This window comes from Osmerus eperlanus, chromosome 9 (assembly GCF_963692335.1).
Source record: "Osmerus eperlanus chromosome 9, fOsmEpe2.1, whole genome shotgun sequence".
NCBI classification, from domain to species: domain Eukaryota; kingdom Metazoa; phylum Chordata; class Actinopteri; order Osmeriformes; family Osmeridae; genus Osmerus; species Osmerus eperlanus.
The window spans coordinates 18,724,601-18,740,746 of NC_085026.1; the positions used below are offsets into that span (position 1 = coordinate 18,724,601).

At 50.0% G+C, this 16,146-nt stretch overlaps 1 protein-coding gene across 1 annotated transcript in view; it reads right to left on the minus strand.

The window, feature by feature from the left end:
* fsip1 (fibrous sheath interacting protein 1) overlaps positions 1-13,739 on the minus strand; it is a 28,609-nt gene extending 14,870 nt beyond the window's left edge. Inside the window, exons 1-3 of the mRNA XM_062470305.1 lie at positions 13,644-13,739; positions 13,415-13,531; positions 10,499-10,660 (exon numbers count right to left, since the gene is read on the minus strand). Of these exons, the coding sequence (XP_062326289.1) occupies positions 10,499-10,660; positions 13,415-13,531; positions 13,644-13,700 (336 nt within the window). The 5' untranslated portion in view covers positions 13,701-13,739. The remainder of the gene's footprint in view (positions 1-10,498; positions 10,661-13,414; positions 13,532-13,643) is intronic.
* Between the last annotated feature and the right edge of the window lie 2,407 nt (positions 13,740-16,146).

Here is a 16,146-nt window from a genome sequence, read left to right on the forward strand (position 1 = left end):
TCCATGCAAGTCATGACTAGTGACTACACTTCAGGGAATTCTAGGGTGCTTGCCAAACAAGACCAGTGTTTACTGACAATGCAGGAAGCAGCATGGACCAGAACAGAGGGCTGTGGGCCACAGCCCTGTTAGCCCTGTGTGGTCCTGTCTGTCTGTCTCTCTCTGTCTCTCTCTCTCTCTCTCTCTCTCTCTCTCTCTCTCTCTCTCTCTCTCTCTCTCTCTCTCAGGGCTGTGCGTGTGTGTGTGTGTCTCTCTATCTCTGTCAGGGCTGTCTCTCTCTCTTTCAGGGCTCCCTCTCAGGGCTGTCTCTCTCTCTCAAGGCTGTGTGTGTCTCTCTCTTTCAGGGCTGGGTCTCTCTCTCTCTCTCAGGGCTGTCTCTCTCTATTTCAGGGCTCTCTCTCAGGGCTGTCTCTCTCTCACAAGGCTGTGTTTGTCTCTCTCAGGGCTGTGTCTCTCTCTCTCAGTGCTGTGTCTCTCTCTCTCAGTGCTGTGTCTCTCTCTCTTTCAGGGCTGTGTCTCTCTCTCTCTCTCTCTCTCTCAGGGCTGGGTGTCTCTCTCAGGGCTGTATCTCTCTGTCAGGGCTGTCTCTCTCTCTCTCTCTCTCTCTCTCTCTCTCTCTCGGGGCTGTGTGTCTCTCTCTCAGGCCTGTGTCTCTCTCTTTCAGGCCTGTGTGTCTCTCTCTTTCAGGGCTGTCTTTCTCTCTCAGGGTTGTCTCTCTCTCTCTCTCTCTCTCTCTCTCTCTCTCTCTCTCTCTCTCTCTCTCTCTCTCTCTCAGGGCTGTGTCTCTCTCTCAGGGCTGTGTCTCTCTCTCTCTCAGGGCTGTGTCTCTCTCTTTCAGGCCTGTGTGTCTCTCTTTCTCAGGGCTGTCTCTCTCTCTCTCAGGGATCTCTCTCTCTCTCAGGGCTGTCTTTCTCTCTCTCAGGGCTGTCTCTCTCTCTCTCAGGGTTGTCTCTCTCTCTCTCTCTCTCTCTCTCTCTCAGGGCTGTGCTACGTGGATCCAGGCGACCTGCCAACGCAGTCCACATGCCTCTCAACGAGTGCTGAGGCAGCCAGGATCCAGCAAGCTGAGAGGACTCAGGAGCACTGGGGGAGGGGGAGAGCAAGGGAGAGAGGGAGGAAAGGAGAATGGAGGGAAAGAGAGAGGAAAGGAGAATGGAGGGAGATAGAGAGGGAAGAAGCCCTGCTGCTCCCCCAGCTCTGGACATGAGTGTCAGTGTCAACGCAACATGTCCTTCACCCCCACTTCAACACAGCCATCTCTCCCTGGATCACCGCTACGTTAACAGCCATCTCTGGCTGGATCACCGCTACGTTAACAGACATCTCTGGCTGGATCACCGCTACGTTAACAGACATCTCTCCCTGGATCACCGCTACGTTAACAGACATCTCTCCCTGGATCACCGCTACGTTAACAGACATCTCTGGCTGGATCACCGCTACGTTAACAGACATCTCTGGCTGGATCACCGCTACGTTAACAGACATCTCTCCCTGGATCACCGCTACGTTAACAGACATCTCTCCCTGGATCACCGCTACGTTAACAGCCATCTCTGGCTGGATCACCGCTACGTTAACAGCCATCTCTGGCTGGATCACCGCTACGTTAACAGCCATCTCTGGCTGGATCACCGCTACGTTAACAGACATCTCTGGCTGGATCACCGCTACGTTAACAGCCATCTCTCCCTGGATCACCGCTATGTTAACAGACATCTCTCCCTGGATCACCGCTACGTTAACAGACATCTCTGGCTGGATCACCGCTACGTTAACAGACATCTCTGGCTGGATCACCGCTACGTTAACAGACATCTCTCCCTGGATCACCGCTACGTTAACAGCCATCTCTCCCTGGATCACCGCTACGTTAACAGACATCTCTGGCTGGATCACCGCTACGTTAACAGACATCTCTGGCTGGATCACCGCTACGTTAACAGACATCTCTGGCTGGATCACCGCTACATTAACAGACATCTCTCCCTGGATCACCGCTACGTTAACAGCCATCTCTCCCTGGATCACCGCTACGTTAACAGACATCTCTGGCTGGATCACCGCTACGTTAACAGACATCTCTGGCTGGATCACCGCTACGTTATCAGACATCTCTGGCTGGATCACCGCTACGTTAACAGACATCTCTCCCTGGATCACCGCTACGTTAACAGACATCTCTCCCTGGATCACCGCTACGTTAACAGACATCTCTGGCTGGATCACCGCTACGTTAACAGACATCTCTGGCTGGATCACCGCTACGTTAACAGACATCTCTGGCTGGATCACCGCTACGTTAACAGACATCTCTCCCTGGATCACCGCTACGTTAACAGACATCTCTCCCTGGATCACCGCTACGTTAACAGACATCTCTGGCTGGATCACCGCTACGTTAACAGACATCTCTGGCTGGATCACCGCTACGTTAACAGACATCTCTGGCTGGATCACTGCTTAGCCAACATGGACGATGGGACCATGGGATGAGCACACAGGAGGGTCTCACAGGAACATCTTTTAAACATTCCACTTCTGATATGAGCTTGTGTCCAACTTCCCCTATAACACAGACTGAGTTTTTACAACAGCACACTGGATCGCTCGAAGATGACTGGATGGCTGGTGGACATTCCTGAGGTATTACAAGATACATGCTGGATCATCTGGACTTCATAGTTCCTCCTCGGCAACTCAGGGTGGTCTGGAGCGATCGCTGTTGCAGACATCAAAACCTGCTGGTTTATCTACCCCTCACAAAGCATGTTGGATAGAGTACTGGACTAAATCTATTGATTGCTATATGTTTTGAATTTAGCATTACAGGCGTGACATTTAACGAGGAAGGGTCAAGCTAAACCCTTTAGATGATGTGCATGGTTGTGGCTTTGAAAATGTCTGTCTGTAAACTCTGAAAGATGAGTGGGATGTCCTCTCCAACCCTCAATGTTCTCTAAATATTCCCTAAACTAACCTCGATTGACTGCTTCATCCTGCTCCAGTTGAAGCAGCTCTGGAGACCAGTATCACCAGCCTCCCTCTGTACCTCAGTCCCCAGTATCACCAGCCTCCCTCTGTACCTCAGTCCCCAGTATCACCAGCCTCCCTCTGTACCTCAGTCCCCAGTATCACCAGCCTCCCTCTGTACCTCAGTCCCCAGTATCACCAGCCTCCCTCTGTACCTCAGTCCCCAGTATCACCAGCCTCCCTCTGTACCTCAGTCCCCAGTATCAGGAGCAGAGAACACTGCCAAAACAATGACACAGAAATAACTTGGAAGAGGAAACTTGAGGAATATATTCAACGCTTTCAAGTCTATCCAAAGCATCTGGACCAAACAACTACTGACCCAAGTCTGTTTTTTTTTTGCACTCGGCCTTGAAAGCTGTTCTAGCAACACTAATGTTGTCAAGCACAATATCTGACTTACATTTCAGCTGTTAACAATCTTCTACAGTGACTTTATATCTTTAATTTAAGAGACAGACTGTGTAAGACGCCGTGTTGGTGAAGGTGTGCAGAGTGCCAAGTCATCCATCCACACACGTACAGAGGACTGCAGGGGAATTATGTCATTTCCTGTCCCACTGCTGAAGGAATCGCTACATCAATAATATTATTTCAACTTTGTCAAAGTTAGAGGAGATGAGCAGCTTCTCACAAAAAACAATCTTCCAACTTCAACGTGAAATGGCTCACCATGTGTGATGAATACAGCTGCATGAACAGACATGGTGGAATGGCTCACCATGTGTGATGAATACAGCTGCATGAACAGTGAATGGCTCACCATGTGTGATGAATACAGCTGCATGAACAGTGAATGGCTCACCATGTGTGATGAATACAGCTGCATGAACAGACATGGTGGAATGGCTCACCATGTGTGATGAATACAGCTGCATGAACAGACATGGTGGAATGGCTCACCATGTGTGATGAATACAGCTGCATGAACAGACATGGTGGAATGGCTCACCATGTGTGATGAATACAGCTGCATGAACAGACATGGTGGAATGGCTCACCATGTGTGATGAATACAGCTGCATGAACAGACATGGTGGAATGGCTCACCATGTGTGATGAATACAGCTGCATGAACAGACATGGTGGAATGGCTCACCATGTGTGATGAATACAGCTGCATGAACAGACATGGTGGAATGGCTCACCATGTGTGATGAATACAGCTGCATGAACAGACATGGTGGAATGGCTCACCATGTGTGATGAATACAGCTGCATGAACAGACATGGTGGAATGGCTCACCATGTGTGATGAATACAGCTGCATGAACAGACATGGTGGAATGGCTCACCATGTGTGATGAATACAGCTGCATGAACAGACATGGTGGAATGGCTCACCATGTGTGATGAATACAGCTGCATGAACAGACATGGTGGAATGGCTCACCATGTGTGATGAATACAGCTGCATGAACAGACATGGTGGAATGGCTCACCATGTGTGATGAATACAGCTGCATGAACAGACATGGTGGAATGGCTCACCATGTGTGATGAATACAGCTGCATGAACAGACATGGTGGAATGGCTCACCATGTGTGATGAATACAGCTGCATGAACAGTGAATGGCTCACCATGTGTGATGAATACAGCTGCATGAACAGTGAATGGCTCACCATGTGTGATGAATACAGCTGCATGAACAGACATGGTGGAATGGCTCACCATGTGTGATGAATACAGCTGCATGAACAGACATGGTGGAATGGCTCACCATGTGTGATGAATACAGCTGCATGAACAGACATGGTGGAATGGCTCACCATGTGTGATGAATACAGCTGCATGAACAGACATGGTGGAATGGCTCACCATGTGTGATGAATACAGCTGCATGAACAGACATGGTGGAATGGCTCACCATGTGTGATGAATACAGCTGCATGAACAGACATGGTGGAATGGCTCACCATGTGTGATGAATACAGCTGCATGAACAGACATGGTGGAATGGCTCACCATGTGTGATGAATACAGCTGCATGAACAGACATGGTGGAATGGCTCACCATGTGTGATGAATACAGCTGCATGAACAGACATGGTGGAATGGCTCACCATGTGTGATGAATACAGCTGCATGAACAGACATGGTGGAATGGCTCACCATGTGTGATGAATACAGCTGCATGAACAGACATGGTGGAATGGCTCACCATGTGTGATGAATACAGCTGCATGAACAGACATGGTGGAATGGCTCACCATGTGTGATGAATACAGCTGCATGAACAGACATGGTGGAATGGCTCACCATGTGTGATGAATACAGCTGCATGAACAGACATGGTGGAATGGCTCACCATGTGTGATGAATACAGCTGCATGAACAGACATGGTGGAATGGCTCACCATGTGTGATGAATACAGCTGCATGAACAGACATGGTGGAATGGCTCACCATGTGTGATGAATACAGCTGCATGAACAGACATGGTGGTTCAGTTGTGTAGCCTACAGTCCACTATAACACCAGTTTTCATGTCTGAATAATAATTCTTAACCAAAGCTGTAAACACCACAGCTTCTGAGGAAAACACCAATGGGAAAATAGTTTATAAAGAGACAATAAAGTTTGAGATTACAGGGCTGAAAGGGTGTGGAGTCTAGTTGTTTTACTCTGTTTCTGAGTGGGAAAAATGTGTCCCACCAAATCACAATGACGTCTACATTCTCCTGTGGACGAAATATAGGCTATAGTCTGTAACTGAATGATGGATTTAATCATCACAAACAGGTGTTCATACCATCTCAGCAGCCAGCAAGAGCTTGTCCTCAACAATTCAAATCTGATTTACCAACAACCTACGCTGGACTGGATACTAGAGCAGTTACCCAGGAACAGGCTTTCTTGTTGTGTTTTTTAATATTTCAATAAGAAATGTATTCCTTTAATATCAAGGCTATAAATGCTACGCTTATCTTTCCAATGGCAAAAGATGAGAGGAAATCAAGCTGATTTGTTGAAAATTCCACTGGCCTGATTCTACCATGACAATTAGCCTAGGCCTACTCTATTCTGGTCATATTAAAGCCAAGGCACACAATGTTTCTCATAAAAAGTACTGAACAAAAGTACTCAGAGTACAGATTTTTTTTTTTGATCATGCTTAATGCCAGTGTATTGTCACAACTGTCACATCGGCAACCATCTTGTTTTGTGTAACCTAGTCCTTGTTATACACAGTTGAAGTAAATAGTGTAAAAATGTCTTGTGGGGGAACATTTTCTTCAAATTCATAGTTTATGAGTCTGTGGAGTGATGGGGTGACCTTCCCACAGCTGGGGAGGGTTTTAAAGATTGAACCCCCCATCCACCAAGCTGTGTTTGCAGTGCGCCCATCCACCAAGCTGTGTTTGCAGTGCGCCCATCCACCAAGCTGTGTTTGCAGTGCGCCCATCCACCAAGCTGTGTTTGCAGTGCGCCCATCCACCAAGCTGTGTTTGCAGTGCGCCCATCCACCAAGCTGTGTTTGCAGTGCGCCCATCCACCAAGCTGTGTTTGCAGTGCGCCCATCCACCAAGCTGTGTTTGCAGTGCGCCCATCCACCAAGCTGTGTTTGCAGTGCGCCCATCCACCAAGCTGTGTTTGCAGTGCGCCCATCCACCAAGCTGTGTTTGCAGTGCGCCCATCCACCAAGCTGTGTTTGCAGTGCGCCCATCCACCAAGCTGTGTTTGCAGTGCGCCCATCCACCAAGCTGTGTTTGCAGTGCGCCCATCCACCAAGCTGTGTTTGCAGTGCGCCCATCCACCAAGCTGTGTTTGCAGTGCGCCCATCCACCAAGCTGTGTTTGCAGTGCGCCCATCCACCAAGCTGTGTTTGCAGTGCGCCCATCCACCAAGCTGTGTTTGCAGTGCGCCCGCCAGTGCGCCCGCCTCAGTGCGCCGGCCTCAGTGCGCCGGCCTCAGTGCGCCGGCCTCAGTGCGCCGGCCTCAGTGCGCCGGCCTCAGTGCAGCGGCCTCAGTGCGCCGGCCTCAGTGCGCCGGCCTCAGTGCGCCGGCCTCAGTGCGCCGGCCTCAGTGCGCCGGCCTCAGTGCGCCGGCCTCAGTGCGCCCGCCTCAGTGCGCCGGCCTCAGTGCGCCGGCCTCAGTGCGCCGGCCTCAGTGCGCCGGCCTCAGTGAGGCGGCCTCAGTGCGCCGGCCTCAGTGCGCCGGCCTCAGTGCGCCCGCCTCAGTGCGCCGGCCTCAGTGCGCCGGCCTCAGTGCGCCGGCCTCAGTGCGCCGGCCTCAGTGCAGCGGCCATGTGGAGGACACACTGCGCTGGTCAGAAGGGCGCGTCTTCCTTGGTCTCTGACTCTGCTGGGAGGCTGCCTCTGCTGGGAGGCTGCCTCTGCTGGGAGGCTGCCTCTGCTGGCAGGCTACCTCTGCTGGGAGGCTGCCTCTGCTGGGAGGCTGCCTCTGCTGGGAGGCTGCTTATGCTGGGAGGCTGCCTCTGCTGGCAGGCTGCCTCTGCTGGGAGGGTGCCTCTGCTGGGAGGCTGCCTCTGCTGGGAGGCTGCCTCTGCTGGGAGGGTGCCTCTGCTGGCAGGCTGCCTCTGCTGGGAGGCTGCTTCTGCTGGGAGGCTGCCTCTGCTGGGAGGGTGCCTCTGCTGGGAGGGTGCCCTGTGGCAACAAAGAGGCTTGACTGGTCTACTGGTACAACACTGCTGGCATGAGTTCAGACCCTAGTAGAAGTCCTCCTGTAGAAACACACTACATTATGAGTTCAGACCCTAGTAGAAGTCCTCCTGTAGAAACACACTACATTATGAGTTCAGACCCTAGTAGAAGTCCTCCTGTAGAAACACACTACATTATGAGTTCAGACCCTAGTAGAAGTCCTCCTGTAGAAACACACTACATTATGAGTTCAGACCCTAGTAGAAGTCCTCCTGTAGAAACACACTACATTATGAGTTCAGACCCTAGTAGAAGTCCTCCTGTAGAAACAAACTACATGAATCTGGGTTTGCTGATGTTGGATGCTCATTCTTGGGAAAATAAATCCCTGGTTTTGGCTGCTGGTGCTTGGAGAGTGAAGCATTCAGACTCATCCAGCTTTGATCCCCTGATGTGGGGAGGATTCATAGAGGAGTAATTCAATAAAACATCAAATGTAGCAGCCCGCTGATGTGATGTGTCTAAAGAAAGATGGTTCCAGCAGCAATCAGCGGGTGTATTTGACGTTTAAGGTTATCGTGCTAATCAAGAAACATGTCAGACACAGGGAAGAGACATGACGCTTCATCCTACATGAGCTCCTGGTTCTTTAAAACCTGTGTTCATGTGTGTGTTCACATGTGTTCATGTGTGTGTTCATGCTGTGTTCATGTGTGTTCACATGTGTTCATGTGTGTTCACATGTGTATTCATGCGTGTGTTCATGTGTGTGTTCACATGTTCATGTGTGTTGGCATGCTGTGTTCATGTGTGTTTGCATGCTGTGTTCATGCTGTGTTCATTTGTGTGTTCATGCTGTGTTCTTGTGTGTGTTGGCATGCTGTGTTCATGCTGTGTTCATGTTGTGTTCATGTGTGTGTTGGCATGCTGTGTTCATGTGTGTGTTGGCATGCTGTGTTCATGTGTGTGTTCATGCTGTGTTCATGTGTGTGTTCATGCTGTGTTCATGTGTGTGTTGGCATGCTGTGTTCATGTGTGTGTTGGCATGCTGTGTTCATGTGTGTGTTGGCATGTTGTGTTCATGTGTGTGTTCATGCTGTGTTCATGTGTGTGTTCATGCTGTGTTCATGTGTGTGTTCATGCTGTGTTCATGTGTGTGTTGGCATGCTGTGTTCATGTGTGTGTTGGCATGTTGTGGCATGTGAGCAGGTTGCTCCAAAACTCCCAAACGGTTTCAATCAGGACACTGGTGGAAGCCACAGCAGAGAAGAAAGGCAACCACAAAACAAAAGCATATTTAGTTTTACGACCACGCTTGGATTTACCGCTTTTGAAGCTGAATAAACGACCACTCTCAGTGATTTACTGAGAGTGCTGTCTAACTTTAACTGTAGAATGTGATTTAGGCAGATTGGAAGTGACCAGCATGGCACGGACAGGTTCTTCAGTTTGACCAAACAGTTAAACCAGGGCTGCATCGCCCCCCTGCATCGCCCCCCTGCATCGCCCCCCTGCATCGCCCCCTGCACCGGCCCCCTGCATCGCCCCCCTGCACCGGCCCCCTGCATCGCCCCCCTGCATCGCCCCCCTGCATCGCCCCCCTGCACCGGCCCCCTGCACCGGCCCCCTGCATCGCCCCCCTGCATCGCCCCCCTGCATCGACACCCTGCACCGGCCCCCTGCACCGGCCCCCTGCACCGGCCCCCTGCATCGCCCCCCTGCACCGGCCACCTGCACCGGCCCCCTGCACCGGCACCCTGAACCAGCGACTGACATGTCATCATGGGCCTGGTCAGGCGTCATTACTCTCACCTCTCCCTCAGGCATCATTACTCTCACCTCTCCCTGCTCAACTAAGAATGACAACCAGACTTAGAGACTCGTAGAGTAAATATATGGTGTGTGTGTGTGTGTGTGTGTGTGAGAGTGAGTGAGTCCCATCACTGTGGACTGCTTTGGCAACACCGTTTAATCAAAATATTTTTGCCAACAAAACATATTGAGTTGAGAAGAGATGAGAGACAGAGAGGGAAAGAGAAGGAGAAAAGAGAGAGAGATCAAATCCCATAAAGAAAGGATGCGTCGTCCAACACTATAAATACAGTCTAAGGATGTTAAACCACATCAACTTGTTGTTCCAAGAATAAGATTCGGGGGCCACATGTTTTCCATGTTGTGACTCAGTAAGTGAAAGAAGGAAACAGTACCCAGGGTGAACGAAACGTCATCCTAGAAGGCCAAGTGATTTCAAAAACATCTTCCCCAGTGACAGCATGGGCACATGAGATGTCTGACCAGAATGCCATCTGGTGTAAATGGTACGATAAGGCTGGGAGATATCTGTAGTGAGCTCATGTCTAGGACCAGACCCAGGGTAAATCTGCACAGATGTCATAGTGGACATGTCCCATCGCTTAAGACTTCCATTACAAAGCAGATCAAGTGAAGGTTTGACACAGCCTTTAGGCCGACAGACAGAAGCACTAGTTCAGCCTTAACTTTAATAGGCCTACCAAATTGGGCCTACCCAATTTGCTGATGTTATGATTTAACAAGAGGAAACTATGCTACTTTAAGCATGGATCTTGTGGAAAGATTGAGTCAACTTCTAGTTCCAACTTTATGGCAGTATCTCACACAATACAGAATGTTAATTTGGGAGAGGGTGTGTGGATCCTGGAGCCCTATAAACAAAACAGTTTACAAGACGTTGCTGCTGACTACCCACTGTGTTGACCTTGTAATGAGCTAGAACGCCCTTGACTTACTGCAGTGCTAGATGCTGTTCTCAGAAGATAATGGCCTATTAGTGAACCCAGAGATATTCCACTCCAGACAGTGGGGCTGTGTAGTCCCTACCTGGGGCAGGTTGTGGTCAGGATACGGGCTTCTCACAGACAGAAAATCCTCGACAGGAAGGAGGAGCTGGAGCCTGGAGTCGAGGTGAAGTAGCTGGTCTAGCAGGGCTGGTTCTGGGGTGTAGCCATGGCCACATGGAACTCTCACCACCCACCCTTCTCCCTGGGGACACACAACCACAGCTCTGGTTCAGCATCAGAAGCCTCCTCTGAATATGAACAGCACTAAGTGGAAGTTGCCTTCGCCTGTTACATTGGAATATATCTTATTCACTTGGACAATAATACTCATATGGAGGGACAGTCAAAACCTGACCAGTTGGCATTCTGTATTTACTTTGGAAACACACACACTGCTGATCACTGTGTTCCGAGGAGCGTGCTAAGAATTCCCTTAACATCAAATATTTAACAATCGCTTCTGCCTCACCGTGAGGGACTGTCCCTTTGGGCCCAGATGATATCATAATGAAGCTGCGAGGGGAGGGCTGTGGGGGCAGGGTGAGCTCATCTGGGCTGGGTAGAGGATGAGGTAAGAGCTGAACAGCAGCCCTGGTGCTAAGCTCAGTCTCAGACTGAGCGAGAGCCAAGCCTTAGCTGTGATGTCAGCTCCCAGTGATGGTGAGGAGGGAAACCTGGACATGCTCACACAGTAGACCCTGTGACTTATGAACTAGCACACACACCCAGGACCTAAAGCCAGGTTCAGGGCTTACTCCAGCTGTTTTATATGGTGTTTTGATTATGCGAAACTATTCATTTGAAGTTGGGCTAACTTTGTCACTGTATTTAGAATCAGACTTCAGAATCCAGCTGATTGATTCCCATGTCTGCTAATGCATCTCTTGGTGCCTTTTCAAAGGCTTTCTGAAATAAATTGCTTTAAATGCTGTCCATGAAAGGATATGAGATCAAGTTCAGAATAAGGGTGAGCCAGAGGAAAGCAGGTTAGAGCCCCAGCATGTTTCTCCCTGCTGTAGAGTCCATCTGTAACCTGATGTAGGAGACAACTTTCTCCTGCATCTATTGGTGAAGACCCAGCATTTCCAGGGCCCTGTGTCTGTGTCCTGAATGAGTATCCCCCCAGGTAACCAGAAAGGGAGTTAGATTAACTAACTAAAGTTCGGGAGGAAGATAGCACACCAAGACTCCTCCTCTACTCCAATCAAGCAAATCGCAAAAGCACGGAAGAATGCGCACCAACTCCAATCAACTTCATACGCATCAGCCTAGCGAAAGCACGGAAGAATGCGACCAAACTCCCGGTATCAATTACGAGGCTTGTATAAAGTGTCTTCCGTTGCTCTGATCCTTGTGCTAGCATGTTTTTGTCACCCTCCCTCCCTCCCCTTTTCTCTGCTTCTCCCTGTCTATCCAGGCTCCCCGGGGGATCCGGTTGAGCCGCTGCTCGGCCGTGACCCATAAGGACTCTCCGCCACACCCCGAGTCCATACCCGGTAACTATTCATGAACCATCCACATCACCTCCCCGGTAACTATACATGCACCATCCACATCACTTCCACCATCTCTGCATCCCCTAATCACACTCTCATCCTCCCAGGAACCCAGGCCCGGCTCTGCTACCGGCCTCCATCAGCACCAGGCTCGGCCCTGCTACCAGCCTCCACCCACCGCCTCAGGCTCGGCTCTGCTACTAGCCTCCACCCACCGCCTCAGGCTCGGCTCTGCTACCAGCCTCCACCCACCGCCTCAGGCTCGGCTCTGCTACCAGCCTCCACCCACCGCCTCAGGCTCGGCTCTGCTACCAGCCTCCACCCACCGCCTCAGGCTCGGCTCTGCTACCAGCCTCCACCCACCGCCTCAGGCTCGGCTCTGCTACCAGCCTACACCAACCACTCAAGGCTCGGCTCTGCTACCAGCCTCAGGCACGGCTCTGCTACCAGCCTGCGACACCTGCATTAGGCTTGGCTCTGCTACCAGCCTCAGGCTTGGCTCTGCTACCAGCCTGTACCACAATGCATTAGGCTTGGCTTTGCTACCAGCCCAGCTTCAATAAAAGCTATCTATTCAATCGATGGTGTGATTACTGAACTCGTGAACATGCTGGTAGCTTGTTAGCCATGGAGACAGGAGCATCAGTGAAGTGTATCAGGAGCCGGGAGAGGGACACAGATCAGAGGTCTGTGGTTGATTAGGAGTCCTGAAGGAGTCTGCCAAGTTCCCTGTCTGGATCCTTACACACCAACATGATTACAGACCTGGATCTCTGCTGTCCGAGTCCAAGTGACAAATGTGTTCCCTGGTGAACGGCCTTTCATAGCAGCACGCCTCACAATAACAGGAAGTCTTCGTCTGACCCATCAAGAAAACCAGGCATCTGCTCCTCTCTTGGTCTGATAACCGCGCCAGTTACTGCAGCGTTGTTCTTAAAGCTAAAGAAACACCCACGAATACAGCACCAGACTTCAGCCCTGGGAAGGACGTCCCAGGGCTGCATGCCGATGAGGGGCAGAGTGGGCACACCTGACAAAGAAAACACCTGATGTCCCCAGAGTCTAGGGACAGTGAAACGCGGCCTGCTCCAGGAGGCAGACTCTCACATGACCCTTCAAAGGAGCAGAAATGCATCTGGCCTCCTATTTAATGAGTAGAATTTCTCACATGCAGGCTGGAAACATGGAAGTGACCTAGATAAAAATTGACCTTTAGCACAAAGCTCCAGCATCAAACAGAAGGAGGGCAGGTGTGAGATCTTCCAGACATGTCTCTCTCTTCACATCTGCTTCATCAACATGAAAACACATCTGAACAGTCAAGAGCTGCAGACAGTATGTATGTTATAGAACCTCTACATGTAGTACAGTTATAGACCTTCCTCAACTACCATATGTAAGAGCACATGTTCTCCATCAGGATTGTGGATGTGTGTGTGGTGTGTGTGGTGTGAGTCCACCTCCCAGGCTGCTGGCCCAGTACCCTCCTCCTCTTCCTGGATGTCCTTGAGAAGCTCTGCCAGGCGAGTCTCCTCCTGCTGCGTCATGGCAACCAGGGCTCCCGCACCGCTCACCAACTGGAGACAAGGAGGTCAATCTTTTTTCCCCAGTGGGAAAACAAACAGCCGCGAGTCTCGTCCAAGTCATATCACATACCCAGACACTGGCCTTGCGTGAACTCTGACATACCTTAATGTTTTTCTTCACAAAGTCTTGTTTCTTGTTGCTCCTGAGAACTCCACACATGCTTCCCTCCTCCTGACCCCCGGGCCTCCCCTCCTCCTGACCCCCGGGCCTCCCCTCCTCCTGACCCCCGGGCCTCCCCTCCTCCTGACCCCCGGGCCTCCCCTCCTCCTGACCCCCGGGCCTCCCCTCCTCCTGACCCCCTCCAGGTGACCGCGTGTTGCTGCCCTCCTCTTCACCTGTGTGGGAGGTGAGGGAAGTTTGGGAGGTGAGGCATTCTAGGACTGTGACAGGTCCACACAACACAGCCTCATTTCATACATGTATGTAACTTAGAATTAGCCTTCCAGTTCAACTGAATCCAACTTAGTTCAATTAGCATTAGCAGCTTCTGTTAACTTTTTGAAAATCGCTATTGATAACCATTGTACATCTATTCAACTTATAAACCTAATTGATCTGATTATGATCACACATAAATTCAGGCGTGAAGCAAGTAAAAAACAGTGTGCCAATCAGACATGTCAACTGACCAAATATCTCTATAATTAGACATTTTAAGATCCAGCATTAGTTGCTTTCTTTGTGGTATTCTCCACTTACTTATATAAGTAAAAGGACTGAGGTGTTGTTTCTCTGAACTATATTGCCATCTAGTGTACAATGCAAAAACAAACCGTGTGACATCAAAACTGTCAAGTTGTCAAGTAAATCAACATCCTGTTCTCAGACATTAGTTAGATGGATCCTTACTTCCTTCCATGTGTGTAGTGGCATCCTCATAGTTTTGTTCGGGTACTTGTGTCCCAAACACAGGAACAAAGTGATCTTTCTCTGTGGATTCATGACCTGGTTGGGTGCGATAATGTTACTGTAGACCTGCAGCCAGTTTATGGAACTGCTGTATTTCTACACGTCTCTGAATAATCAACCTTACCGTGGGTAGGAGTCAGGGACAAAAACATCCGTGTGTTTTGTGCTTCATCTGCACTTTCAGAAGATCGTATGGGCTTTATCTGCTGCAGAACAGAAGGATGGGAAATGTCATCTCCTCAAAAAGGCCTGTTGCTAGTAGTGCCCTAGCTCCATGGTTCTCTCACCTCTAATGCTAGTGCTGCCCTAGCTCCATGTTCTATCCACGCCTGTTGCTAGTAGTGCCCTAGCACCATGGTTCTCTCACCTCTAATGCTAGTGCTGCCCTAGCTCCATGTTCTATCCACCCCTGTTGCTAGTGCTGCCCTAGCACCATGTTTTATCCATCCCTGTTGCTAGTGCTGCCCTAGTACCATGTTCTATCCACCCCTGTTGCTAGTGCTGCCCTAGTACCATGTTCTATCCACCCCTGTTGCTAGTGCTGCCCTAGCACCATGTGTTATCCATCCCTGTTGCTAGTGCTGCCTTAGCTCCATGTTCTATCCACCCCTGTTGCTAGTGTTGCCCTAGTGCTGCCCTAGCACCATGTTCTATCAACCCCTGTTGCTAGTGCTGCCCTATTGCTGCCCTAGCATCATGTTCTATCCACCCCTGTTGCTAGTGCTGCCCTATTGCTGCCCAGCACCATGTTCTATCAACCCCTGTTGCTAGTGCTGCCCTAGCTCCATGTTCTATCCACTCCTGTTGGTAGTGTTGCCCTAGCACCATGTTCTATCCACCCCTGTTGCTAGTGCTGCCCTAGTGCTGCCCTAGCACCATGTTCTATCCACCCCTGTTGCTAGTGCTGCCCTATTGCTGCCCTAACACCATGTTCTATCCACCCCTGTTGCTAGTGCTGCCCTATTGCTGCCCTGGCTCCATGTTGTCTCACCTGCAGTTCTTGCCACAGGGTGTGATGGAGTTCTTCACTCCTGCGCTTGACTTGTTTCTCATTAGAAATCCTCAAGGCCAGGACTTTGTCAAGTCTTTTCATTTTAGAGATGGCCTTTTGTATCTCCAGGTCTTCATGCTCATCCTCAAACATGTCTGTGGAAGAATCTAAGGAAAGAGAGATGAAGAATTTAAAAGTGCTGCAACACCCATAGGAAGTAGTCAGGAATGTGTAGAGGGGTCAGATGGCTGAGCGGTTAGGGAGTCAGGCTATTAATCAGAAGGTTGTTGGTTCGATTCCTGGCCATGCAAAATGACGTTGTGTCCTTGGGCAAGGCACTTCACCCTACTTGCCTCGGGGAGAATGTCCCTGTACTTACTGTAAGTCGCTCTGGATAAGAGCGTAAATGACAAAATGTAGGAAGGAGGGCAGACAAACGTTCACAAACATCTGTGTTCTGAATAAAGAGAGATCTTAGTCCCTGGTTTTCATGGTGGTTTACGTATTTGCACTTTACATTTACATTTGTGTGGTTATTGTGGCAAATAATCTGCTAGGTCTTTGGATGTAATTGGAACAAAATTGTTTTCTTCGGGAGAATAAATGTTACGTGTTGCATATCATTAAATGAGGCTAGATGATATTAAAAGGCAGTTACCTTTTTCAAAGGAATTACTTCCATCATGAGAGTTGACGTTTTCATCT